The sequence below is a fragment of the Balaenoptera borealis genome (genome assembly GCF_965194805.1).
Source record: "Balaenoptera borealis genome assembly, chromosome: X".
NCBI lineage: Eukaryota > Metazoa > Chordata > Mammalia > Artiodactyla > Balaenopteridae > Balaenoptera > Balaenoptera borealis.
In genome coordinates, this window is record NC_138881.1 from 40,110,017 (window position 1) to 40,135,838 (window position 25,822).

At 37.2% G+C, this 25,822-nt stretch overlaps 1 protein-coding gene across 7 annotated transcripts in view; it reads left to right on the forward strand.

Annotated features, from left to right (window-relative positions):
- KDM6A (lysine demethylase 6A) overlaps positions 1 to 25,822 on the forward strand; it is a 206,950-nt gene that overhangs the window by 80,402 nt on the left and 100,726 nt on the right. For all 7 annotated transcript variants that reach the window (XM_082378060.1, XM_082378062.1, XM_082378061.1 and 4 more), the window contains exon 4: positions 541 to 590. In XM_082378060.1, coding sequence (XP_082234186.1) covers positions 541 to 590 — 50 coding nt within the window. The remainder of the gene's footprint in view (positions 1 to 540; positions 591 to 25,822) is intronic.

The window sequence follows — 25,822 nt, forward strand, 5'->3', positions numbered from 1 at the left end:
AGCACTACGTGATCTGTGGTCGGTTGAATCCGAGGATACAGAACTGCGGATACAGAGAGCCGTCGATAAGTTATACTTGGCTTTTCTACTATGCGGAGGTCAGTGCCCCTTATGTCTGTGTTGTTCAAGAGTCAACTGTAGTTCCTTTGCTCTTTGAGGTGGTTGAGCTCTTAGTCATTTTTGGAAGTGAGATCCCTTGTTAGAACAAATGACCCATCACATTCTGGAGTATTAATCCATTTATCAGATTTGGTCTCTGAGGAAGGTCAGGTTGATTCAAGAGGTTGCCCAGATTCTGTTCAAGTGCAGGTCTGAAATGTGACCATGGTTTTACTTCCTTGAACTCCTATATATTTGACATTTGTTACCATGTCTGACTATGAGTAGGGACGCCCCAGAGTTTAAATTGTTTGGTTTTAAATATCACTGTCTGCTGGGAGGTGGGTATGATGGGAATTTTGTTGTAATGTTTCTTAAAACTTGTTAATTGATTTTGAAATGGGACATAATTGTGACTCATGCTTCTTTTCCTTCTTTAAGCATTATCTGCATACCAGAGGTACTACAGTTTACAATCTGACTACTGGAAGGTTAGTGCACATTTGCATGCCCCTTCCCTTCCCCTCTTCCCCTCTTCCCCTCTTCCCCTCTTCCCCTCTTCCCCTCTTCCCCTCTTCCCCTCTTCCCCTTCCCTTCCCTTCCCCTCCTTTCCCCTCTTCCCTCCCCTCCTCTTCCCTTCCCTTCCCTTCTCTTCTCTGGCAGATTACTGCTGTTTATACTCAAAACGAATTGTGCTCTTGCTTTTTTGTTTGTTTGTTTTGTTAATTGAAAATATTACTTCTAGGCAAAAGGGATTGGCAAGGGAAAAATGAGTGTTCTTCATTTGTGCTGTCTTGTATGATCAACTTGTATTTTGTTAAAAGAATTAGATTATTCTGACACAGTTTATTGGCCAAAGATGATCCAAAGTGTGGAAGTTAAAGCCATTAAAATCAAATGGCAACAAAATGATTCTTCAGTTTTCTTAAGTTGGTACCTAGGAATAAAAGAAGTCTGAAGATGGGTGTATCAGGCTGAAAAGGGAAGGCATAAATGAAAATCTTTATTGGTATAGTCTGTCTGTGATTGGAGCTCTGAGGACAGCTGAACCTAACCATTTTTTAAAAGACCAATACCTAAATGAAGAACTGTGCACAGCAATGAATCATCTATTTTCTTAGTTTAAGCAGTGCATAAAGTTACCTGGACAGGTTAATCTTTCACATCATGTTTACTTTGAAGTATAAGTTTACTGACCAGTGGGGTTTCTTTATCTGAATTGCCATTTCATATTTTTAAGGTGGATTTTATTTTTTCTATTGCCTAATTTATGTTTCTTTTTGATATGTAGAAGTTTTAAAAGTATATTTTGGTAATTTAAAAAAAGTATATTGAAAATGTCTTTTCTAGTCTATGGCTTATCTTTTCTTCTTTTTAAAGCTTATTGAAGTATAATTAAATACCATAAAATTCAACTTCTTTATGCCATTCAGTGACTTCTAGTAAATTTCCAGAGTTGTGCAACCATAACCAAAGTCTTATTTTAGGACATGTCTATCTCACCGTAATGAAACCTCATGCCCAACCCCTGGAGAGTACTAATCTACTTTCTGTCTCTGTGTATTTGTATTTTCTGGGTATTTCATATAAATGGAATCATATAATATGTAGTCTTTTGTGACTGACTTCTTTCACTAAGCATATATTTTTAAGGTCGATCCATGTGTATTAATACTTTATTCCTTTTTATTATCTAATAATATTCCATTGTGTGGTTATACCATATTTTATTTATCCATTCATCAGTTGAGCATTTTAGTTGTCTCCACTTTTTGGCTATTGTGAATAATGCTCCTGTGAACATCTGTATACAAGTTTTTGTGTGGACATATAGTTTCAGTTCTCTTCGGTAAATAACCAGGAGTGGAATTGCCAGGTTGTAAAGTAAATCTATGTTTAACATTTTGAGAAACTGCCAGAATTGTTTTCCAGGGTGGCTGTAACATTTTACATTCTCACCAGCAGTGTATGAGGGTTCCAGTTTCTCCATATCCTCATTATTATAGTTTTTATTTGCATTTTCCTAATGACTGATGTTGAGCACTGTTTAATGACCACATTAGCTATTTGTGTATATTATTTGGTGAAATGCCTCTGTAAACCCTTTGCTGATTTTTAAATTTGTTTTTTAAAAAATTAGTGTGTTGGGACTTCCCTGGCGGTTCAGTGTTTAAGACTCCACGCTGCCAATGCAGGGTGCGTGGGTTTGATCCCTGATCTGGGAACTAAGATCCCACATGCTGCGCGGCGTGGCTGAAAACTTAAAAAAAAAAAAAATAAAATAAAATAAAAATTGGTGTGTTGTAAGAGTTCTTTATACATTCCGGATACAACCCCTTATCGGATATATAATTTGCAAATATTTTCTCAAAGTCTGTGGCTTATATTTTCATTTTCTTGATAGTATAGTTTGAAGTGCAAAAATTAAAAATTTTGATGACATCCAATTTCTCAACTGTTTCTTTCATTGCTTGGGCTTTTGGTTTTGTAGCTAAGAAATCTTTGCCTAATCCAGTGTCATGGTGATTTCTTCCATTGTTTATTCTATCAGTTGCTTCAGTACAGATAGTACTGCAGTAAATAGTAAAAGTGTCTTTTTGTTAGTGTTCTTTGGTATAGATTCCTTGATGAGTGGGATTGCTGGGTCTAGTGGTGTGAACCACTCCTTTGGGAGCTCTTGTTTCCCCTTGGTCTTAACCAAGAAAGTTTATGTCAGCAGGCTTTTTTGTGAAATTTGATAGGTGAGAAATGGTGTCTTATTGTTGTTTTAACTTGCATTTTCTTAATTGAATTTTTAATTGAAATTTAAAGACTTTGTGTTTCCTTTTCTTTAAAATATTTGTTCATTTCTCTTCAGTTGGGCCATTGTTTTCTTTCTGTTTTGTATAGCCATATTTTATGTATGATCTATATTTATCCTTTGTGATAAAAATTGCAGTTTTCATTTATTGTTTTATTTTGCTTTTGTGTGTTTGTTTTTGTCCATGCAGAAGTTATTTCTATGTAGTCAAATTTATCAGTCTTTTTCTAAATTGCACCTGCATTTTGAATCATAGGATAGTTTTTTCCTCACTCCCAGGTGTTAGAGAAATTCATCCACATTTTCTTTTAGTACTTGAATGGTTTCAGTTTTTAATTTAAATCTCTCATCCATTTGGGATTTATCCCTGATTTATAGTGTGAGGAACATCTAAGTTTATTCTTTGCCTATGGCTAATTATCCCAACATAATATATTGTTAAAAAATTCATTTTTTTCATACTAATTTGAGATGTTGCCTTAGTTGTATGCTAAATTTTCATATGCAGTTTTGTCTACTTACATTTTCTGTGGTCTGTTTCATTAGTCTGTTCATGAATTAATACTATACTATTTTACTTATAGAGGTTTTGCAATAGGTTTACACTACATATACAGTATGTATATGGTAGTGCTGTGGCACCATTTCCCCATTGTTCTTGTTTCTAGAGTTTCCCTGGCTGTCCTTTCTTTGTTGCTTGTTTTTCCAAATAAACGAATTAACTCCACAAAAACAGCTGATGATTTTTTCTCTCCGGCTTTTTTGAAGTATTATTTACATTATTTTAAGTGTTCAAATTTGCTGCATTATGGCAATTTATATGGGGTTGTGTAATCATTACTGCAATTAAGATATAGAATGTTTCTATCACTCAAAGTGTTCCATTGTCCCCCTTTACAGTTGATTCCCATTCTTGACCCCTGGTCCCAGGCAACCAGTTATTTGTGTATGTTTCTGGGTCTCTAATTTTGCCGTTCCTAGAATGTCACACACCTGGATTCAAATAGCATGTATTTTTTTGTTTTAATTTAGCATACTGTTTTTGAGATTCATCCATGTTCTTGTGTGTATCAGTATTGTGTTCCTTTTCATTGTTATGTAGTATCTCATAGAACGATTATACCACAATTAATTTTCCCATTTATTAGTTGACAGACATTAGGGTTGTGTCCAGCTTTTGATAAACATGAATGAAGTGCTGTGAACATTATTTGTTTTTGTGTAGACATAGGTTTTCACTTCTCTTGGTATAGATACCTAGGATTTGGAAATGCTGGGTCACATTGCAGTTGTAGAGTTAACTGCCACACTTTTCCAAAGTGGCTGTACCATTTCACATTCTTACTAGCAATATATGAAATTCTCAATTGTTCTACATCTTGGATATCACTCGGTATTGTCAATCTTTTTAACTTCAGCCATTCTAGTAAGTAAGTAGTGGTTTTTCATTTTGGTTTTATCTGCGTTTCCCCAATGATAGTGATGTTGAGCATCTTGTATGTGCTATTGGCCTTTCATGTACCTTTTGTTATTATCTGTTCACATCTTTTGCTTGTTTTTAACTTCTTTTTGTGTATTATTAATTGAGTTGCATGGGCTCTTTGTGTATTCCCTTTGTCAGATATGTTTTGCAAATACTTTTTCACAGTTTCTGGCTTGCTTTTTGTTTTCTTAATTGTGCCTTTTTACGAGCAAATATTTATAATTTTGATGAAGTCCATTTAATAATTTTTTTCTTTTATAGCTTGTGGTTTTTGTGTTCTGCTAAGAAGTCTTTGCCTACCTGAAGATCATAAAGATTTCCTCAGCCTTTTTCCCCTAGGAGCTCTATAATCACATTTCTTAAATTTTGGTTTATGATACATTTCAGGTTGTTCATGATGTGAGATGAGCATCAGTGTTCTTCCCCACCCCTTGAACACATATCCAGTTGTTCTAGCATCATTCATTGGAAAGACTGTCCTTTCAAATTTGATTTACTATTTCCTCTTTGATAAAAATCAGTTGACCATTTAGTTTTGTGTCTATTGCTAGATCCTCTGTTATATTCCTGTTACGTTATGTTCTATATGTCTATTTTTTCTTCTTTTTTCCTTTTTCTTTTCTTAACATCTTTATTGGAGTATAATTGCTTTACAGTGGTCTCTAAGTTTCTGCTTTATAACAAAGTGAACCAGCTATGCATATACATATATCCCCATATCTCCTCCCTCTCGCGTCTCCCTCCCACCCACCTTTTCCCACACTTCTAGATGGTCACAAAGCACCGAGCTGATCTCCCTGTGCTATGTGGCTGCTTCTCACTAGCTATCTATTTTACATTTGGTAGTGTATATATGTCCATGCCACTCTCTCACTTCGTCCCAGCTTCCCCTTCCCCTTCCCCGTGTCCTCAAGTCCATTCTCTACGTCTGCATCTTTATTCCTGTCCTGCCCCTAGGTTCTTCAGAACCTTCTTTTTTTTGTTTTTAAGATTCTATATATATGTGTTAGCATACGGTATTTGTTTTTCTCTTTCTGACTTAACTTCACTCTGTAGGACAGTCTCTAGGTCCATCCACCTCACTCTAAATAACTCAATTTCGTTCCTTTTTATGGCTGAGTAATATTCCATTGTATATATGTGTCACATCTTCTTTATCCATTCATCTGTCGATGGACACTTAGGTTGCTTCCACGTCCTGACTATTGTAAATAGAGCTGCAATGAACATTGTGGTACATGACTCTTTTTGAATTATGGTTTTCTCAGGGTATATGCCCAGTAGTGGGATTGCTGGGTCGTATGGTAGTTCTATGTTTAGTTTTTTAAGGAACCTCCATACTGTTCTCCATAGTGGCTGTATCAGTTTACATTCCCACCAACAATGCAAGAGGGTTTCCTTTTCTCCACACCGTCTCCAGCATTTATTGTTTGTAGATATTTTGATGATGGCCATTCTGACTGGTGTGAGGTGATACCTCATTGTAATTTTAATTTGCATTTCTCTAATGATGAGTGATGTTGAGCATCCTTTCATGTGTTTGTTGGCAATCTGTGTATCTTCTTTGGACAAATGTCTCTTTAGGTCTCCTGCCCATTTTTGGATTGGGTTGTTTGTTTTTTTGATATTGAGCTGCATGAGCTGCTTGTAAATTTTGGAGATTAATCCTTTGTCAGTTGCTTCATTTGCAAATATTTTCTCCCATTCTGAGGGTTGTCTTTTCATCTTGTTTCTGGTTTCTTTTGCTGTGCAAAAGCTTTTAAGTTTCATTAGGTCCCATTTGTTTATTTTTGTTTTTATTTCCATTTCTCTAGGAGGTGGGTCAAAAAGGATCTTGCTGTGATTTATGTCATAGAGTTTTCTATGTTTTCCTCTAAGAGCTTTATAGTGTCTGGCCTTACACTTAGGTCTTTAATCCATTTTGAGTTTATTTTTGTGTATGGTGTTAGGGAGTGTTCTAATTTCATTCTTTTACATGTAGCTGTCCAGTTTTCCGAGCACCGCTTACTGAAGAGGCTGTCTTTTCTCCATTGTATATTCTTACCTCCTTTATCAAAGATAAGGTGACCATATGTGTGTGGGTTTATCTCTGGGCTTTCTGTCCTGTTCCATTGATCTATATTTCTGTTTTTGTGCCAGTACCATAACTGTTTTGATTACTGTAGCTTTGTAGTATAGTCTGAAGGCCGGGAGCCTGATTCCTCCAGCTCCGTTTTTCTTTCTCAAGATCGCTTTGGCTCTTTGGGGTCTTCTGTGTTTCCATACAAATTGTGAATTTTTTTGTTCTAGTTCTGTGAAAAATGCCTTTGGTAGTTTGATAGGGATTGCATTGAATCTGTAGATTGCTTTGGGTACTATAGTCATTTTCACAGTGTTGATTCTTCCAATCCAAGAACATGGTATATCTCTCCATCTGTTTGTATCATTTTAAATTTCTTTCATCAGTGTGTTATAGTTTTCTGCATACAGGTCTTTTGTCTCCTTAGGTAGGTTTATTCCTAGGTATTTTATTCTGTTTGTTGCAGTGGTAAATGGGAGTGTTTCCTTAATTTCTGTTTCAGATTTTTCATCATTAGTGTACAGGAATGCATGCGAATTAATTTTGTATCCTGTTACTTTACCAAATTCATTGATTACCTCTAGTAGTTTTCTGCTGGAGTTTTTAGGATTCTCTATGTATAGTATCACGTCATCTGCCAACAGTGACAGCTTTACTTCTTCTTTGCTGATTTGGATTCCTTTTATTTCTTTCTCTTCTGTGATTGCTGTGGCTAAAACTTCCAAAACTATGTTGAATAATGGTGGTGAGAATGGACAACCTTGTCTTCTTCCTGATCTTAGAGGAAATGGTCTCAGTTTTTCACCATTGAGAATGAGGTTGGCTGTGGGTTTGTCATATATGGCCTTTATTATGTTGAGGTCTAAGTTCCCTCTATGCCTACTTTCTGGAAGGTTTTTATCATAAATGGGTATTGAATTTTGTCAAAAGCTTTTTCTGCATTGATTGAGATGATCGTATGGTTTTTCTCCTTCAGTTTGTTAATATGGTTTATCACATTGATTGATTTGCGTACGTTGAATCCTTGCATTCCTGGGATAAACCCCACTTGATCATGGTGTGTGATCCTTTTAATCTGCTGTTGGATTCTGTTTGCTAGTATTTTGTTGAGAATTTTTGCATCTGTGTTCATCAGTGATATTGGCCTATAGTTTTCTTTCTTTGTGACATCTTTGTCTGGTTTTGGTATCAGGGTGATGGTGGCCTCGTAGAATGAGTTTGGGAGTGTTCCTCCCTCTGCTATATTTTGGAAGAGGTGAGAAGGACAGGTGTTAGCTCTTCTCTAAATGTTTGATAGGATTCGCCTGTGAAGCCATCTGGTCCTGGGCTTTTGTTTGTTGGAAGATTTTTAATCACAGTCTCAATTTCAGTGCTTGTGATTGGTCTGTTTATATTTTCTATTTCTTCCTGTTTCCGTCTCAGGAGGTTGTGCTTTTCGAAGACTTTGTCCATTTCTTCCAGGTTGTCCAGTTTATTGGCATATGGTTGCTTGTAGTAATCTCTCATGATCCTTTGTATTTCTGCGGTGTCAGTTGTTACTTCTCCTTTTTCATTTCTAATTCTATTGATGTGAGTCCTTGCCCTTTTTTTCTTGTTGAGTCTGGCTAATGGTTTATCAATTTTGTTTATCTTCTCAAAGAACCAGGTTTTAGTTTTATTGATCTTTGCTATTGTTTTCTTTGTTTCTATTTCATTTATTTCTGGTGTGATCTTTATGATTTCTTTCTTAATGGTAACGTTGGGGATTATTTTGTTCTTCTTTCTGTAATTGCTTTAGGTGTAAGGTTAGGTTGTTTATTTGAGATGTTTCTTGTTTCTTGAGGTAGGATTTTATTGCTATAAACTTCCCTCTTAGAACTGCTTTTGCTGCATCCCATAGGTTTTGGGTCGTCGTGTTTTCATTGTCATTTGTTTCTAGGTACTTCTTTGATTTCCTCTTTGATTTCTTCAGTGATCTCTTGGTTATTTAGTAGTGTACTGTTTAGCCTCCATGTGTTTGTATTTTTTGCAGAATTTTTCCTGTAATTGATACCTAGTCTTGTAGTGTTGTCGTTGGAAAAGATACTTGATGCAATTTCAGTTTTCTTAAATTTACCAAGGCTTGATTTGTGACCCAAGATATGATGTATCCTAGAGAATGTTGCAGGAGCACTTGAGAAGAAAGTGTATTCTGTTGTTTTTGGATGGAATGTCCTATAAATATCAGTTAAGTCCATCTTCTTTAATGTGCCATTTAAAGCTTGTGTTTATTTATTTTCATTTTGGATGATCTGTCCATTGGTGAAAGTGGGTTGTTAAAGTCCCCTACTATGATTGTGTTACTGTCAATTTCCCCTTTAATGGCTGTTAGGATTTGCCTTATGTATTGAAGTGCTCCTATGTTGGGTGCATAAATATTTACAATTGTTATATCTTCTTCTTGGATTGATCCCTTGATCATTATGTAGTGTCCTTCTTTGTCTCTTGTAATAGTCTTTATTTTATAGTCTGTTTTGTCTGATACGAGAATTGCTACTCCAGCTTTCTTTTGATTTCCATTTGCATGGAATATCTTTTTCCATCCCATCTCTTGCAGTCTCTGTGTGTCCTTAGGTCTGAAGTGGATCTCTTGTAGACAGCATATGTACAGGTCTTGTTTTTGTATCCATTCAGTCAGTCTGTGTCTTTTGGTGGGAGCGTGTAATCCATTTACATTTAAGGTACTTATCGATATGTGTGTTCCTGTTACCATTTTCTTAATTGTTTTGGGTTTGTTATTGCAGGTCTTTTCCTTCTCTTGTGTTTCCTGCCTAGAGAAGTTCTTTTAGCATTTGTTGTAAAGCTGGTTTGGTGGTGCTGAATTCTCTTAGCTTCTGCTTGTCTGTAAAGGTTTTAATTTCTCCATTGAATCTGAATGAGAGCCTTGCTGGGTAGAGTAATCTTGGTTGTAGGTTTTTCCCTTTCATCACTTTAAATATGTCCTGCCACTCCCTTCTGGCTTGCAGAGTTTCTGCTGAAAGATCAGCTGTTAACCTTATGGGGATTCCCTTGTATGTTATTTGTTGTTTTTCCCTTGCTGGTTTTAATATTTTTTCTTTGTATTTAATTTTTGATAGTATGATTAATATGTGTCTTGGCGTGTTTCTCCTTGGATTTATCCTGTATGGGACTCTCTGTGCTTCCAGGACTTCATTAACTATTTCGTTTCCCATATTAGGGAAGTTTTCAACTATAATCTCTTGAAATATTTTCTCAGTCCCTTTCTTTTTCTCTTCTTCTTCTGGGATCCCTGTAATTGTAATGTTAGTGCGTTTACTGTGGTCCCAGGGGTCTCTGAGGCTGTCCTCGGTTCTTCTCATTCTTTTTACTTTATTGTGCTCTGCTGTAGTTATTTCCACTGTTTTATCTTCCAGGTCACTTATCTGTTTTTCTTCCTCAGTTATTCTGCTATTGATCCCTTCTAGAGAATTTTTAATTTCATTTATTGTGCTGTTCATCATTGTGTTTGCTTTGTTCTTCTAGGTCCTTGTTAAATGTTTCCTGTATTTTCTCCATTCTATTTCCAAGATTTTGGATCATCTTTACTATCATTACTGTGAATTCTTTTTCAGGTAGACTGCCTATTTCCTCTTCATTTGTTTGGTATGGTGAGTTTTTGCCTTGCTCCTTCATCTGCTGTGTGTTTCTCTGTGTTTTCATTTTGCTTAACTTACTGTGTTTGGGGTCTCCTTTTCACAGGCTGCAGGTTCGTAGTTCCCGTTGTTTTTGGTGTCTGCCCTCAGTGGCTAAGGATGATTCAGTGGCTTGTGTAGGCTTCCTGGTGGAGAGGATTCGTGCCTGTGTTCTGGTGGATTAGGTTGGATCTTGTCTTTCTGGTGGGCAGGACCATGTCTGGTGGTGAGTTTTGGGGTGTCTGTGACCTTAATATTATAATTTTAGGCAGCCTCTCTGCTCATGGGTGAGGTTGTGTTCCTGTCTTGCTAGTTGTTTGGCCATAGAGTGTCCAGCACTGTAGCTTGGTGGTGGTTGAGTGGAGCTGGGTCTTAGCGTTGAGATGGAGATCTCTGGGAGAGGTTTCGCCATTTGATATTATGTGGAGCCTGGAGATCTCTGTTGGATCATTGTCCTGAAGTCGGCTCTCCCACCTCAGAGGCACAGGCCTGACACCCGACTGGAGCACGAAGACCTTGTCAGCCACATGGCCCAGAAGAAAAGGGAGAAAAAAAGAAAGAAAGAAAAGAAAAAATAAAAAAATTATTAAAAGTAAAAAAATTAAAAAGTAATAAAAAAGAAAGAAGAGAGCAGCCAAACCAAAAAACATAATCCACCAATGATAGCAAGCGCTAAAAACTATACTAAAAAAAAAATAAAAATAAAAACGGACAGACAGAACCCTAGGACAGATGGTAAAAGCAAAGCTATACAGAGAAAGTAACACAAAGAAGCATGCACATACACACTAACAAAAAGAGAAAAAGGGAAAAAAATATATATATATAAAAGGAAGAGAGCAACCAAATCAATAAACAAATATACCAATGATAATAAACTCTAAATACTAAACTAAGATAAGTATAAAACCAGAAACAAATTAGATGCAGAAAGCAAACCCCAAGTCTACAGTTGCTCCCAAAGTCCACCGCCTCAATTTTGGGAGGATTCGTTGTCTATTCAGGTATTCCACTGATGCAGGATATATCAAGTTGATTGTGGAGATTTATTCTGCTGCTCCTGAGGCTGCTGGGAGAGATTTCCCTTTGTCTTGTTTGTTCGCACAGCTCCTGGGGTTCAGCTTTGGATTTGGCCCCGCCTCTACATGTAGGTCGCCTGAGGGCATCTGTTCTTCACTCAGACAGGACGGGGTTAAAGTAGCAGCTGATTAGGGGGCTGTGGCTCACTCAGGCGGTGGGCGGGGGCAGGGGGGAGGGAAGGGTACGGAATGCAGGTCGAGCCTGCGGCGGCAGAGGCCAGAGTGACATTGCAGCAGCCTGAGGCGCGGTGTTTGTTCTCCTGGGGAAGTTGTCCGCGGATCACAGGACCCTGGCAGTGGAAGGCTGCACAGGCTCCCGGGAGGGGAGGTGTGGATAGTAACCTGTGCTTGCACACAGGCTTATTGGTGGCTGCAGCAAGTGCCTTACCGTTTCTTGCCCGTCTCTGGGGTCTGCCCTGATAGCTGTGGCTCACGCCCATCTCTGGAGCTCATTTAGGCAGTGCTCTGAATCCCCTCTCCTTGCGCACCCTGAAACATTGGTCTCTTGCCTCTTAGGCAGGTCCAGAGTTTTTCCAGGACTCCCTCCCGGCTAGCTGTGGCACACTAGCCTGCTTCCGGTAGTGTTCATGCAGCCAACCCCAGTCCTCTTCCTGGGATCCGACCTCCGAAGCCCGAGCCTCAGCTCCCAGCCCCTGCCCGTCCTGGCGGGTGAGCAGACAAGCCTCTCGGGCTGGTGAGTGCTGATCAGCACTGATTATCTGTGCGGGAATCTCTCCGCTTTGCCCTCTGCACCCCTGTTGCTGCGCTTTCCTCCATGGCTCCAAAGCTTGCCCTGCCCCCCCCCCCCCCCCCCCCGGGTCTCCACCAGTGAAGGGGTTTCCTAGTGTGTGGAAACTTTTCCTCCTTCACAGCTCCCTCCCAGAAGTGCAGGTCCTGTCCCTATTCTTTTGTCTCTGTTTTTTCTTTTGCCCTACCCAGGTACGTGGGGAGCTTCTTGCCTTTTGGGAGGTCTGAGGTCTTCTGACAGCATTCAGTAGGTGTTCTGTAGGAGTTGTTCCACATGTAGTTGTATTTGTGGGGAGGAAGGTGATCTCCACGTCTTACTCCTCCGCCATCTTGAAGGTCTCCTATATGTCTATTTTAAAGCCAGTAGCATACTGTTTTGCTACTTCAGTCTTGAAATCAAGCAGTGTAAGTTTTCTGTGTTCTTTTTCAAAATTTTGTTTTTTTCCTAGGTCGTTTACTTTTCTATATACAGTTTAGAAGCAATTTGCCAATTTCTCCTGCTAGGATTTTGATTGGGACTGCATTGTATGCATTGACCAATTTGGGGAGAATTTCTCTTTTTAAAAATAATGCATTTGTTTGCCCACAAACATGGTATATCTCACCATTTATTTAGGTCTTCTTTAATTTTCTTAAACAATGTTTTATTGTTTCCATCGCACATTTTTTCTTGTTAAGTTTATCTCTATTTTACTTTTTGATGCTATTGTGATTGGAGTCATTTTAAAATTTTATTTCCAATTATTGCTATTGTATAGGAGCACAAAGGATTATTGTACATTTACCTAGCATCCTGCTATATTGATAAATTATTAGTTCTGGTAGCTTTGCTCTAGATTTCAGAGGATTTTCTATGTACATTATCATGCTGCTTGCAGATAAATACAATTTTTCTTTTCTAATCTGTGGTTACTACTTAATCTTCCTCTTGCCTTATTGGGTTGGCAAGGACCTCTAGTATAGTGTTGAATAGAAGGGAACATCCTTGTGTTGTTCCTGATCTTTGGGGGAAAACATTGTTTTCACCATTGAATACGATGTCAGCTATAGAGTTTTTATAGATTTAGGTTGAAGAAGTTTCCTTCTGTTACTGGTTTTACTTTGAGATTTCTTTTTTTTTTTGTTCCTGTTTTCATTTATAATGAATAGGGATAGAACTTGTCAAATAATTATTCCTTCCTCTATTGAGAGTCTATGGATTTTCTTTTTTAATGTGTTATACAGTTAGGTACATTGCTTGATTTTTTTTTTTTTTTTTTAAAGCTGTTCCTTGGATAAACCCCTGTTAGATCTATTAGCATTTTTATATGTTGTTGGCTTCATTGTAGTAATAATTTGTTGAGCATTTTTGCATCTTTGTTCATAAATGATATTACTCTGTAATTTTCTTCTGACGACTTTTGTCTGAATTTTTCCATCAGGATAATTCTGGCCTCATAAAAAGAGTTGGGAATTGTTCTCTCCTCTCTATTTCTGAGTGTATGTGTAGGGTTGGTATTATTTCTTCTTCCCGTGTTGAATAGAATTTATTAGTAAAGTCAGCTGGGCCTAGAGTTTCTTTGTGAATAGTTTTTAACTACAATTTGAATTCCTCTAATATGTACAGGGCTATTCAGGTTTTCTGTTACTTCTTGGTTCAGTTTTGTTTTGTCTTTCAAGGAGTTTGTCTCTTTCATAAAATTTCACATTTACTATTTTTTCTGTCATAACCCTAATTTCCTTTAAATAACTATAGAATCTGTATGTTCTCTTTCATTCCTGATATTGGTAATTTGGTCTTCTCTTTTTTTCTTGGTCAGCCTGGCTGGATGGTTACCAATTTTATTGATGTTTGCAAAAAATCAAATTTTGTTTTGTAGTTTTTTTCTTCAGTATTGTTTTCCTGTTTTACATTTCATCCAATCCCTATTTCATTGATTCCTGATTGTCTTTATTATTTGCTTCTGCTTACTTTGTGTTTAGTTTTCTTATTTCCTAAGATGGAAGCTTAGATCATTGATTTTCTACCTTTTTTCTCTAATACAAGTGTTTAAAAGTATGCATTTTTCTTAGTATTGCTATAGCTGTATCTCACAAATTTTATATTTTTAATTTTCATTATCATTCATTTGAAAGCATTTTCTACTTTTACTTGCACTTTCTTACCCATGGTTATTTTTATATAGTATAATTTCAAAATACTTGGGTTATTTTAGATATCTCATAGTTAGTGATTTTTGTTTCATTTATATAACATACTCTATGATTTCATTCTTTCAAAATGTATTGAGACTTCTTTATTGGGTCAACACTTGAAAACAAGCACATGGTTTGTATTTGTTGGTTGTATTGTGGTATAAATAACAGTTAAAGATAGTTGAAGGTATTTTTCTTAAACAATTTTTTTTGTCCTTGTCATTTGCTGACAGGTTATTATCTCTTCCTGTGATTGTAAAATTGTCTTTCTTAATTTTGCCCTTTTGTTCTTTAATATATTTTGAAGCTCTCTTATTAGGTACACACACATTTGTGATTGTTATTTTTACCTGATGAACTGACCCTTTTGTCATAAAGAAATAGTGTTTTTTACCTTTAGTAATTCCTTTTGTTTTGTTTTGTTTTTTAAATAAATTTATTTATTTATTTATTTTTGGATGTGTCGGGTCTTAGTTTCTGTGCAAGGGCTTTCTCCAGTTGCAGCGAGCGGGGGCCACTCTTCATCGCGGTGCGCGGGCCTCTCACTGTCGCGGCCTTTCCTGTTGCGGAGCACAGGCTCAGTAGTTGTGGCTCACGGGCCTAGCCGCTCCGCGGCATGTGGGATCTTCCCGGACCGGGGCACGAACCCGTGTCCCCTGCATTGGCAGGCGGATTTCTAACCACTGCGCCACCAGGGAAGCCCCATTCCTTTTGTTTTGACATGTGTTTTATCTGATTTTAATTTAGCTGTTCCTTTCTTCGAAGGCTTGTTATTTCTGTGAGATATCCTTTTCTTTTCAACCTTTTGGCATCTTTATATTTATAATACTTTTATAGATAGCTTGTTAAATGGGTCTTGCTTTTTTATCCGATCTGAAAATCTCTGGTTTTCACTTGTGCTGTTTAGCCACCGACAGTTAATGAAATCATTGGTATGATTGGGTTTGTGTCTTTCATTTGATCTTTCCTTTTATGTTTATTCCCTTAATTTCTTGGTCTTATGTTCTCCGTACCACTCCCCCCCCTTTATATTTCAATCTGTTTTACAATTTTACTTTACTTTTCCTATTGGCCTTTTCACCTATTCATTATTTGTTCAGTGGTGATTCTAGGGATTATAGTATAAACCCTTTAATTTTTCAGTCAAGTCTCAGTTAGTATTATACCAATTCACATAAAATGTAGAAAGTTTGCAGTTATATAGGTCCACATCTTACCCACTCATGTCCTTTATGTAATAGCTGTTACGTGTATTAGATGTACGCAAGGTGATGTTATTTTGCTTTGAACAGGCCCATATATTACAGTGTAATAGTAATTTTATTTACCCATATTGTTACCATTTCTGATGCTCTTCATTACTTTGTATGAATTGTTACCATGTACTGTCATTTTCTTTTTGGCCAAAGAACTTTGTGTAGCATTTCTTATAGTAAAGGTATGGCGGAGATGAATTTCTTTTATCTGAAAATATTTTTTGACTTAATTTTAAAGGGCATTTTTTCTTGATAGAGAATTATGGGTTGGCTTGCTTTTTTAAAAAGTTATTATAAAATATTGGCTATATTCCCTGTGGTGTACAATATATCCTTGTAGCTTATTTATTTTATACATAGTAGTTTGTATCTCTTGATCCCCTACCCCTATCTTGCCCCACCCTCCTTCCCTCTCCCCTCTGGTAACCACCAGTTTGTTCTCTATATTTGTGAATCTGTGTTTTGTTATATTCATTTGTTTGTTTTATTTTTTTAGATTCCACATATAAGTGATAACATACAGTATCTGTTTTTCTCTGTCTTACTTCACTAAGCACAATACCTTCCACGTCCATCCATGTTGATACATATTTATTCTATTGTATATATGTACCACATCTTCTTTATCCATTTGTCTGCTGATGGACACTGAGGTTGATTCCATATCTTGGCTATTGTACATAATGCTGCCATGAACAGTGGGGTATATGTATCTTTTCAAATTAGTGTTTTTGTTTTCTTCAGATATATATCCAGGAGTGGGATTGCTGGATCATATGGTAGTTTTATTTTTAGTTTTTTGAGGAACCTCCATACTGTTTCCCCCAGTGGCTGCACCAGTTTACATTCCCATCAACAGTGTACAAGGGTTTCTTTCTCTCCACATCCTTGCCAACATTTGTTATTTGTGTTCTTTTTGATGATAGCCATTCTGACGGGTATGAGGTGATATCTCATTGTGGTTTTGATTTGCATTTCTCCAATGATTAGCAGTGTCGAGCATCTTTTCATGTGCCTGTTTGGCCATCTGTATGTCTTCTTTGGAAAAATGTGTATTCAGGTCTTCTGCCCATTTTAAAGTCAGTTGTTTTTTAAATATTTAATTGTATGAGCTGTTTATATATTTTGGATATTAACCCCTTATTGGTCATATCATTTGCAAATATTTTCTCCCATTCGGTGAATTGTCCTTTTTGTTTTGCCGATGGTTTCCTTTGCTGTGCAAAAGCTTTTAAGTTTAATTAGGTCTCATTTATTCATTTTTGTTTTTGTTTCCTTTGCCTTAAGAAACATATCCAAAAAAATATTGCCATGATTTATGTCAAAGAGTGATCTGCCTGTGTTTTCTTCCAGGAGTTTTATGGTTTTACAGTCTTACATTTAGGTTTTAAATCCATTTGAGTTTATTTTTGTATATGGTGTGAGAAAATGTCCTAATTTCATTCTTTTACATGTAGCTGTCCAGTTTTCCCAGCACCACTTATTGAAGAGACTGTCTTTTCCCTATTGTGTATTCTTGCTTCCTTTGTGTTTGTTTATTTTTGAAGTATAATTGACCTACAACACTGTGTTAGTTCCTTCCTGTTCTGCAACATAGTGATTCGATATTTCTGTATGTTTCAAAATGATAACCAGGATAAGTCTAGTTTTTTTTTTAAGTGAAATTCTGGTCTCTTCTTGCTTCCATATTTCCTGATGAGAAATCAGTTCTTAACTGAACCCCTCCTGGCTAGGTCCTGTGAAATATACTTAAAACAGATTAACAGGAGGAAAAAAACAGTTTGTTTACACATGCAGTGCATATTCATTCAGTAGACCTCAGTGATGAGTAACTCAAAGGGGTGGTTAGAATTTGGGGCTATATACCAACTTAGTAGGTGATGAGAAGAGCGAGAAAGGGCACTTAAAGGAAAACAAATAACTTTTTGGAACGATAAGTAGGCCCTTAATTAAGAGAATAGATGGGAGATATGATGTATTATGATAATGTTTGTTAGAGTTTCTACCGGGAGGGGTTTATGACAGTTTTGTTCTTTTGGGAGGCTCTGCTTTTAGCATATATAAGGGATTTCAGGAACTCAGATGCCTCCAGCTCAAAATAATTCTTAAGTTAAAGCAGCACATCTGGGGGTATCCTTTCCTGATCCCCTTCAACAACTATAACAAAACCTAAACTCATTCATGAGTCAGGAAAGTTTAAAAATTGCTGTTATGGTTTATGGTATAAAGTAGGAATATAGGATTAAAAAATTGTATGTACACTGTTAATGCTGCTATGTATTTCATTATATAAGTAGAAGACTGTAAGGAGATATGTTAAAATATGAAGAAGTGCTGGTGCTTCCTGATGATTTTTATCATGTGTACTTTACTAAACAATTTCTGTATATATTCATTTATGATTGTGAACTTTTAAATAAAACTGACTTTTTTCTTCTTTTTTCCCCACTTGTATTTAAGAAAAGAAAGAAAAGGTTTGAGTTATGGTAGTATGCTTGTCTAAAAGAACCATTGATTAAATGTTGTGGAAAGATGGAGAGCAACCTTTTTCAGTATAAAATATGATTTGCCTATTAATTGTGCATTATGTGTAATTTTGGGGGGTATATTGATTCATTAAAATATTTGTGGGTATAGTTATTCTGATTAACAAAACCCCTTTAAATTAGTTCATTAACTTAAAAAAATCCTGCTTTTACAATGGCTTTGAGAGAATTGGGTTAAAATTTAATTTGGGACACAAAAAATATTGAAGAGTAAATTTACATATATCTTTGTATGTGTATATAAAATATCATGGGGCTTTATAATATTACTGCTGAAAAAGATCGAGTGTTTTAAGAACTCAAAGCTTGTAGAGATTACTTTGCATGTGTTTTTGATATGCTAATTATAAACAATTCTTGTCCTTAAAGTACATTCACCAAAAAGGTCTCTTTTAGTCCTTGATTCAATACATGTTAGAAAATTGTAATGCTGCATTTCTTACCAGCTCTGAAAATTGTGCTGGCCTTCTTTCCTAATTGGGGCTGAGTAGTAAGGTTTTCTTTTTTCCATTTAGCTACCATACGGTTTTATTTTTTTGTTAATGTAGTACTGATGTGGGATTAGGGATTAATGTTGGGTAGGGGAGAGATTTTGGGGAGAGAATTGTTATAATGGAAAAACTCACGGTTTTCCCAGTTCAGATTCGTGTTTTGAGTTTAAAAATACATTGAGTATTTAAATATATCAATATTGAAGTGCTTTATAACGTGAAAATATTTAGAACTTTAAGGAAGGCAGAACTGTAATTAATATTTCAACAAGTTTAAAGCTTAAATTAACCTGGAAAAAGACCAAAACCAAAACAAAACTTTTTTGCCCAGAAAGGCAGAGACCAAGAGAGCGAGATCTTTTAAAGAATATATAGGAAGAGTTAAAAAGCAGTATATTTGAGAATAAGGATGTCAACTGAAAAAACAAAAACAAAAAGACACAATCTGAAAGTTGAGAATTATGTTTAATTCAGGGACCTTACTGAGGACTATAATCCAGGAAACAGCCTCTCATATAGCTCAGAGGAACTGTTCCAAAGAGGTAAGAGAAGAGCCAGGATATATAAGAGTTTTTGCTGGGGGGAAAAAAAAAAATGTAGTCAAACATAATGATTTTAGTGCTTTTCTGTGTATGGGAAGATGCAAGAGTCTGGGCTCATCGAAATTATTTCTTTGATATGCATCTTGACTATCAAGGGCCAGTATCCTGTTTTTTCTCCATCCTGAATTCACTTGAAGGTGCACCTTGGTGAGTGTGTGTGGGGGGGCAGCAGCTGATGGCTTGATGGTTGGCAACATTCCTTGTTTACTGGAATGACAGGTAACATCTTTTTGTCCACAAGGGTTAGATTCTTTAGAAGTTTTACGATTTTATAAGCAGACCACATCCTAGAAATCATTATTTAATTTCTTTTACTTTATGGACTAGACTGCATTCAGGTCTGCACAAATTGGTGGATTAACTAGTGGAACCTGCACTCGTCTTCTGACCTATCCATGACTTCTGTTACACTATTTATGTCAGTCACTAACTGGCTTTTACTGTCATTGACAAGGGCTTTGTTGGCAATACAGGGATAAGTAAGATAGTTCTGCTCTCAAGTTGCCCATGTTCTTGGTGAGGGAGGCACAAACAAGCATACGTTTTTGGAAGTGATATATTGGAGGTGTTCAGGAGTGAGGCAGAAGTACGTCTCTTTGTGTAAGGGGTATGGGAAAGTCCGAGTGGGAATTAGAGAAACTCCACAGAACAGTTGAGACTGGAGGGAAGGATTAATGGGAGTTTTCCAGGTAAGAGAGGTGGAAAGGCTTTTAAAGAAGATAACTGAGTCAGCCAGCACATGAAAGAAAGTACAGTAGGTGTTTAGGGAACTCTCCCAAGTTCTTGGTCTAGAGCAGAGGTCCAAATACTTTTTCGAAAGGGTGAAAAAGTAAATATTTTAGGCCTTGTGGGCCAAGAGGCAAAATTATCTATTATGTAGGTACTTAGCTAATCATTTACAGTGTAACCATCATAAAATATAAGAATAATTTTTCAGCTCCTGGGCCTTGAAGAAAAAATTTTGACTGGCCATAGTTTGTGGACCCCTGTTTTAGACCCTGGGGTAATTGTTGGAGGCCTCAAAGTGGGGAAAAGGAAGGCAAGGGCCAGATAGATGGTGAAGTGGGTTTGCAACAGTTAGCACAGATCTGGAGTCTTAGATTTGTCTTAATATTTGTTCAATATCTAGTCAAATTCTGTAGTGCTGGAAATCAGAGCCATAAAATTAAATAAATAAAACACAATGGCTTCCAGGGATTGATTGGAATTGTATTAACTTTGTACAGTTTAAAAAAGAAAAACTGTCATTGTCTTTCATTACCATCTCTCTCAATAAAGTTTTATGGTATTTCCATATAAAGTTCTTGTGCATATTATAAAATAATGTATTTTATTTTATTTTATTTATTTCATTTTTTAAAATTAATTAATTAACTTGTTTATTTATGGCTGTGTTGCGTCTTCGTTTCTGTGCGAGAGCTTTCTCCAGTTGCGGCAAGCGGGGGCCACTCTTCATCGCGGTGCGCGGGCCTCTCACTGTCGCGGCCTCTCTTGTTGCGGAGCACAAGCTCCAGACGTGCAGGCTCAGTAATTGTGGCTCACGGGCCCAGTTGCTCCGCGGCATGTGGGATCTTCCCAGACCAGGGCTCGAACCCGTGTCCCCTGCATTGGCAGGCAGATTCTCAACCACTGCACCACCATGGGAGCCCCAAAATAATGTATTTTAGATCTTCTAGTTTTATTGCTGTTATAAATGTCATTTTAATTTCATTTTTATCTCTTTGGTGGTATATAGAACTACAGTTGGTTTTTATATGCTAAGTTAAATTTACTGAGAACTTCACTAACTTTTACTAACTTGTTTAATTTGACTATGTTACTTTGGATTTTCTATGTAGACTATCCTACCTTTGTAATTAATGGTAACTTTGTTTCTTCATTTTTAATTTTTGTGATCTTTGCTCCTGCTACTGCAATAACTAGGATGACAGCACAGTATAGATTGAAAGAGGTGGTATAGTACATTTGTCTTATTTCCCTTCTTAAAGGGAACGTTTTAAATGTTTTACCATTAAACATGATTACTTTAAGTTCTTTTTTTGTAAATAGCAAACTAAGAACAGAAAGGAACTTCCTTACTCTGATGACAACCAACTTTTAAAATTTTCAATTTAAAAGTCAGCATTTTTCTTTTGTATGCAAATACTTTTCCTGCATCCATTGAGGTAGTTTTATATTTTTTTCTCCTTAAATCAATATTGTATTTCTGAAGTAAGTTCAAATTGACAATAACTTTTTATCGTTGTTAGTTATTTCTGGATTGGGGTTGCTAATATGTAGCATCTTTGCATCCTTGTTCATAATTGAAATTGATCTATATTTTTTCTTTCTTGAGTTTTCTTTATCTGATGCCTTGGAGTTGGTTCTACATTCCAAGGAGCTGGTCAGGGGAAGAGGAAGCAGAGGGCAACAACCCTTTTCTTTAAGGCAGGAGTCCCCAACACCCGGGCCACGTGGTCCCAGTCGGTCGTAGCCTGTTAGGAACTGGGCCGCACAGCAGGAGGTGTGCGGTGGGCAAGCGAGCAAAGCTTCATCTATATTTACGGCCACTCCCCATCACTCACATTACTGCCTGAGCTCCGCCTCCTGTCAGATCAGCGGCAGCATTAGATTCTCACAGGAGCCCGAACTCTACAGTTAACTGCGCACGTGAGGGATCTAGATTGCGCGCTCCTTATGAGAATCTAATGCCTTGATGATCTGAGGTGGAGCTGAGGCAGCGATGCTAGCACTGGGGAGCGGCTGCAGATACAGATTATCATTAGCAGAGAGGTCTGACTGCACAGAGACCATAATAAATCAATTGCTTGCAGACTCATATCAAAACCCTATCAGCAAGTGGCAGGTGAAAACAAGCTCAGGGCTCCCACTGATTCTGCATTATGGTGAGTTGCATAATTATTTCATTATGTATTACAGTGTAATAATAATAGAAATGAAGTGCACAATAAATGTAATGCACTTGAATCATCCCCAAACCATCTCCCCCCCGGCCCCCAGTCTGTGGAAAAATTGTCTTCCACGAAACCGGTCCCTGGTGCCAAAAAGGTTGGGGACTGTGGCTTTAAGGGAATCATGAGATTATACACATCTCACTGGCGAGAACTTAGTTAATTTGAGAACTCTTAGCTGCAACAGAGGCTGAGAAATGTCTTTATTTTGTCTTATCATGTTAATAGTTAGGATAGAAAACAGAGAAGATACATGTTGTTGCAAAATAGACTGTACTACTAATAGAAATTAATTCATGTTATTGGTAAATAAGGGAATTACGTTGTATGATGTGAAAGTCTTACTGTTTCACTTAAATTTTTTTCTGGATAATGGGGAGTATAATTATAAACTTAAGTAGGAAAGGGAAAAGTTCTCTCAGCTTGACTGCAGCACGGGTAGCAGGAGTTCTGTAGTCTAGATTTTAAGAAAATTAAACACAAGTACCTTCATCCAGGGCTCTTCCTCAGAAAGGCACGCTCCCAGTTTTGTACAGCTCTCAGCTATTTTCATTGTCTCAGCACCTTCCAGCTCTGCTCTAATTAAAGGATTGCCAGAATTGCAACTTCATTGTTTTGTTCATTTTTGATATCGACCATGGCAGCCTATCATCATGCTGAGCTTCTTGCTTGAGTGGTCCAGACTGTCTCCAGGTACTAGTTACTACTTTTGAAATCCTCTGGTTATAATGTTGCATAGGTCTTGAGCAGTCTTGTCTACAACTCTCTTTTATTTCTAAATCCTCTTGTTTTTAATGTGTAATTTTTTTTTTTACAGCATGTGAGACTTCCCAAGAATTTTATCTGTCATACTGTATCCATTGAGCAATTACCATGTGCTAGATAGTTTTCTTGTTGGTGGTAGATACATTACCTCCTTTACTTCTCACAAAAATCCCAAGTGCCAGGTTATTATTTTAAGTATTTTACATGTATGATCTTAATTCCTCAAAGCAACCCTATGAAATTGAGACTCAGTTAACTTGTTTTGTGAGTCGATAGTAAGTGACAAGCCAAGTCTGATGGCCTCTGTAGCCTGATTTCATGATCGCTATGCAATACTATGCATAGATTTTGGAAGCAGAACTACTTCTTCTTATTCTTTTTTTTTAAAATTTTCATTGGAGTATAGTTGATTTACAATGTTGTATTAGTTTCATGGAAGCAGAACTTCTGCTCTAATGCTATAACTTTGGATCTGATCGATGTCATGAGCTTTGGCAACCTCTTTTGCTATATTATTGTAACTAGGAGAAACTCTTATAAGTGTCCAAAAGGTAGTTTGGATTGTATTAAGGGAGTGATTCTGTATAGATTGAATCAGCACAGTGTTAAATTATTTGATAAAAATGTGTAATAGGTCATTTAAGGCTGTAAGAGATTGATTTATTAGCAGTAAACCTTTCCTCAATAACTTATATATGCTAGTTACTTTGCCATAGGGATCAAAAGATGACTTGAGCTCTATCTCTACCTTTTTACAAGCTCGTATTCTAGTAGAGGAGATGAAGGGCATATCTTGTAATAGACATGAATATTCATTTGGAAACTTGCTTCAGAAAAACCTAACTCTGCACTTAGGAATGTGTCAGGTAATACTTGTGGAAAGAAGAGATGAGTGATGTGTTAAAGGATAGATAGGAATTTTATTTATTTATTTATTTGGTTGGTTGGTTGCACCGGGTCTTAGTTGCGGCAGGTGGGTTCCTCAGTTGCGGCTTGCATGTAGGATCTAGTTCCCTGACGAGGGATCGAACCTGGGCCCTCTGCATTGGGAGCACGGAGTCTTAACCACTGCACCACAAGGGAAGTCCCAAGGATGGATAGGGATTTGCTAGATTGAGAAATGAGTTGAAGGAAAGATGGCATTGGCTTTTTCAGCAGAGGAAGCAAACATGTTTAAAATCACGGAAATGTATAAGAGCATATTTTATTCATAGGCCTGCATGTCATTTGTCCTGACTGGAGTGGTGGCTGTGAGATTGGGAAAGTTGAGCAAGAGTCATATAACCAAGACCCTTATAGTCAGGCTAGGTCGTAGGTAGTCTTCAGAGGAGTTTAAAATAGAGAAAGTGTCATGGTTGAGTTTTTCACAAGTTCACTGGCAATGGTGCGGAAGGTATATGTTGACAGAGGGGACATGGAAGGGGAGGCGAAGGTTTGGGAGCTGAGTTAGGAAGCTATTGAAACAGGCCAGGTAGACAAAGGCAAGGTCCTAAATTACCTAGAGAAAGGCAGTAGGAATGGAGAAGGGGATAGATTCAAAGGCTTTTTGATTGTAAAATGAGCTTTGTGAATAGAATGAATTTGGCTTATTGGTGGGGAAGAGTTGAGACAAGAAAAGTAGTATTACTTTTTGGATTGGTCAACTGGTGAGATTGCTACCACTATCTAAAATCTTCAGTACCATTAGAGCATCAGACTCTTCCCTGCAGTGTAAGATACATGGGATTTCAGGTATTTGTAGTATATTCAACAGGTGGAGAGTACCCAGAAGGCATTTGGAAATTCATTCCTGGAGTTCTGGAATGCCTTCATACTATTATATTTTTCTAATAGTCTGGCTTGATTTTATTTCTTAATGATATCTCTGCATAAAAAATTGTCTTCAAAGGTGATTACTGGAGTATGGGATGTTTGGAGGTGCTACAGTCAGGTTGCTGTTCTACCCAAGTATTGGCAATAGCATAACAATATCTTGATAATCTCATCATTTAGTCAGTTTTGTCTAATAAAATTTTTTTAAAAGCTTGAATATTTTACTGATATTCTCTTTTGTTAAAGCTGACCCTTTCTTTGGGAAACAGCTACCCTCTTACTGCTGCATGCTTGTAGGATACTGGGTCTAAACTTTCCTTTAAAAACCCAAACCATGCTAGATAGGAAATTGCCGTGTCCTCAGGGGGGTGGGGTGGGGCGGGGCAGTTTTCTGATCTTAAACTTACTGGCACTCTACTGCTGTCTTTAAAGCTTGTTTTCTATCAAAATCATGATATGTCCATGATGGCCATTCTAGTCCCTGCCCAGTCTGATTTTCATACAGGGTTGTTGCTTGTCACTGTTGGGAGGAAATGCTTTTTCCTCTTGTAGTTTGGGTGCAGTGGTTGGGAGCCTGCAAATTAACTGACAATAGACAGATTAACAGGAGAAAAGTCAAAGTTTGTTTACACATGCATACTGGAGTTGCCCTGTAATGAGTAAGTCCCTCAATAGCCAGAGATAAAGGTTTATATATAAACCTAACAAAACAGTCTCAGGGTTTTGGGCTTCACTGAGAAAGTAGGGAAGGTTCTATTGGAGTTTTCGATGCTGATGGGCAGCTGAATTCACACTTCTCAATGCTAAGGGTCAGTATTTTCCCAGTTAGTAAACTCCCTTGGAAGGGGGGTGGTGGGGGAGGGGTCATTGGCAGCTGTATTTTCAGGGTGCTCTGCCTAAGTTTAGATAATGATTGTTTCTGTGGCTTCTGATTGTTCAGATGTTTTCAGTTTAAAGTAATTTTCATACCATTTTGGTTGGCTATTAATACCTTCATCACTCTGGTGACCATGACATACTAACAGGAAGTGGAAGAAGAAAAAAGCAAAACCTTTATGCAAAGAAAGCAAAAGCTTTCCCAGAAACGCCATAGTAGAAATCTCACTGGCTAGAACTGTTACGTCACCAGCGTTTTCTCACTAGAAGTAGCTGGGAAAAAGGGGGGTTGATAACAGTGCCTTCTATGGGATTTCATAGACAGATTTAAGAAAATTTGGCAGTAAGAGGGTCTAATATGAGGTTGCCAACCTTTTATTTCATCTGTGTTGTTCTAAGGCTCACACTGTTTTTGTATAGTTTAATTTATC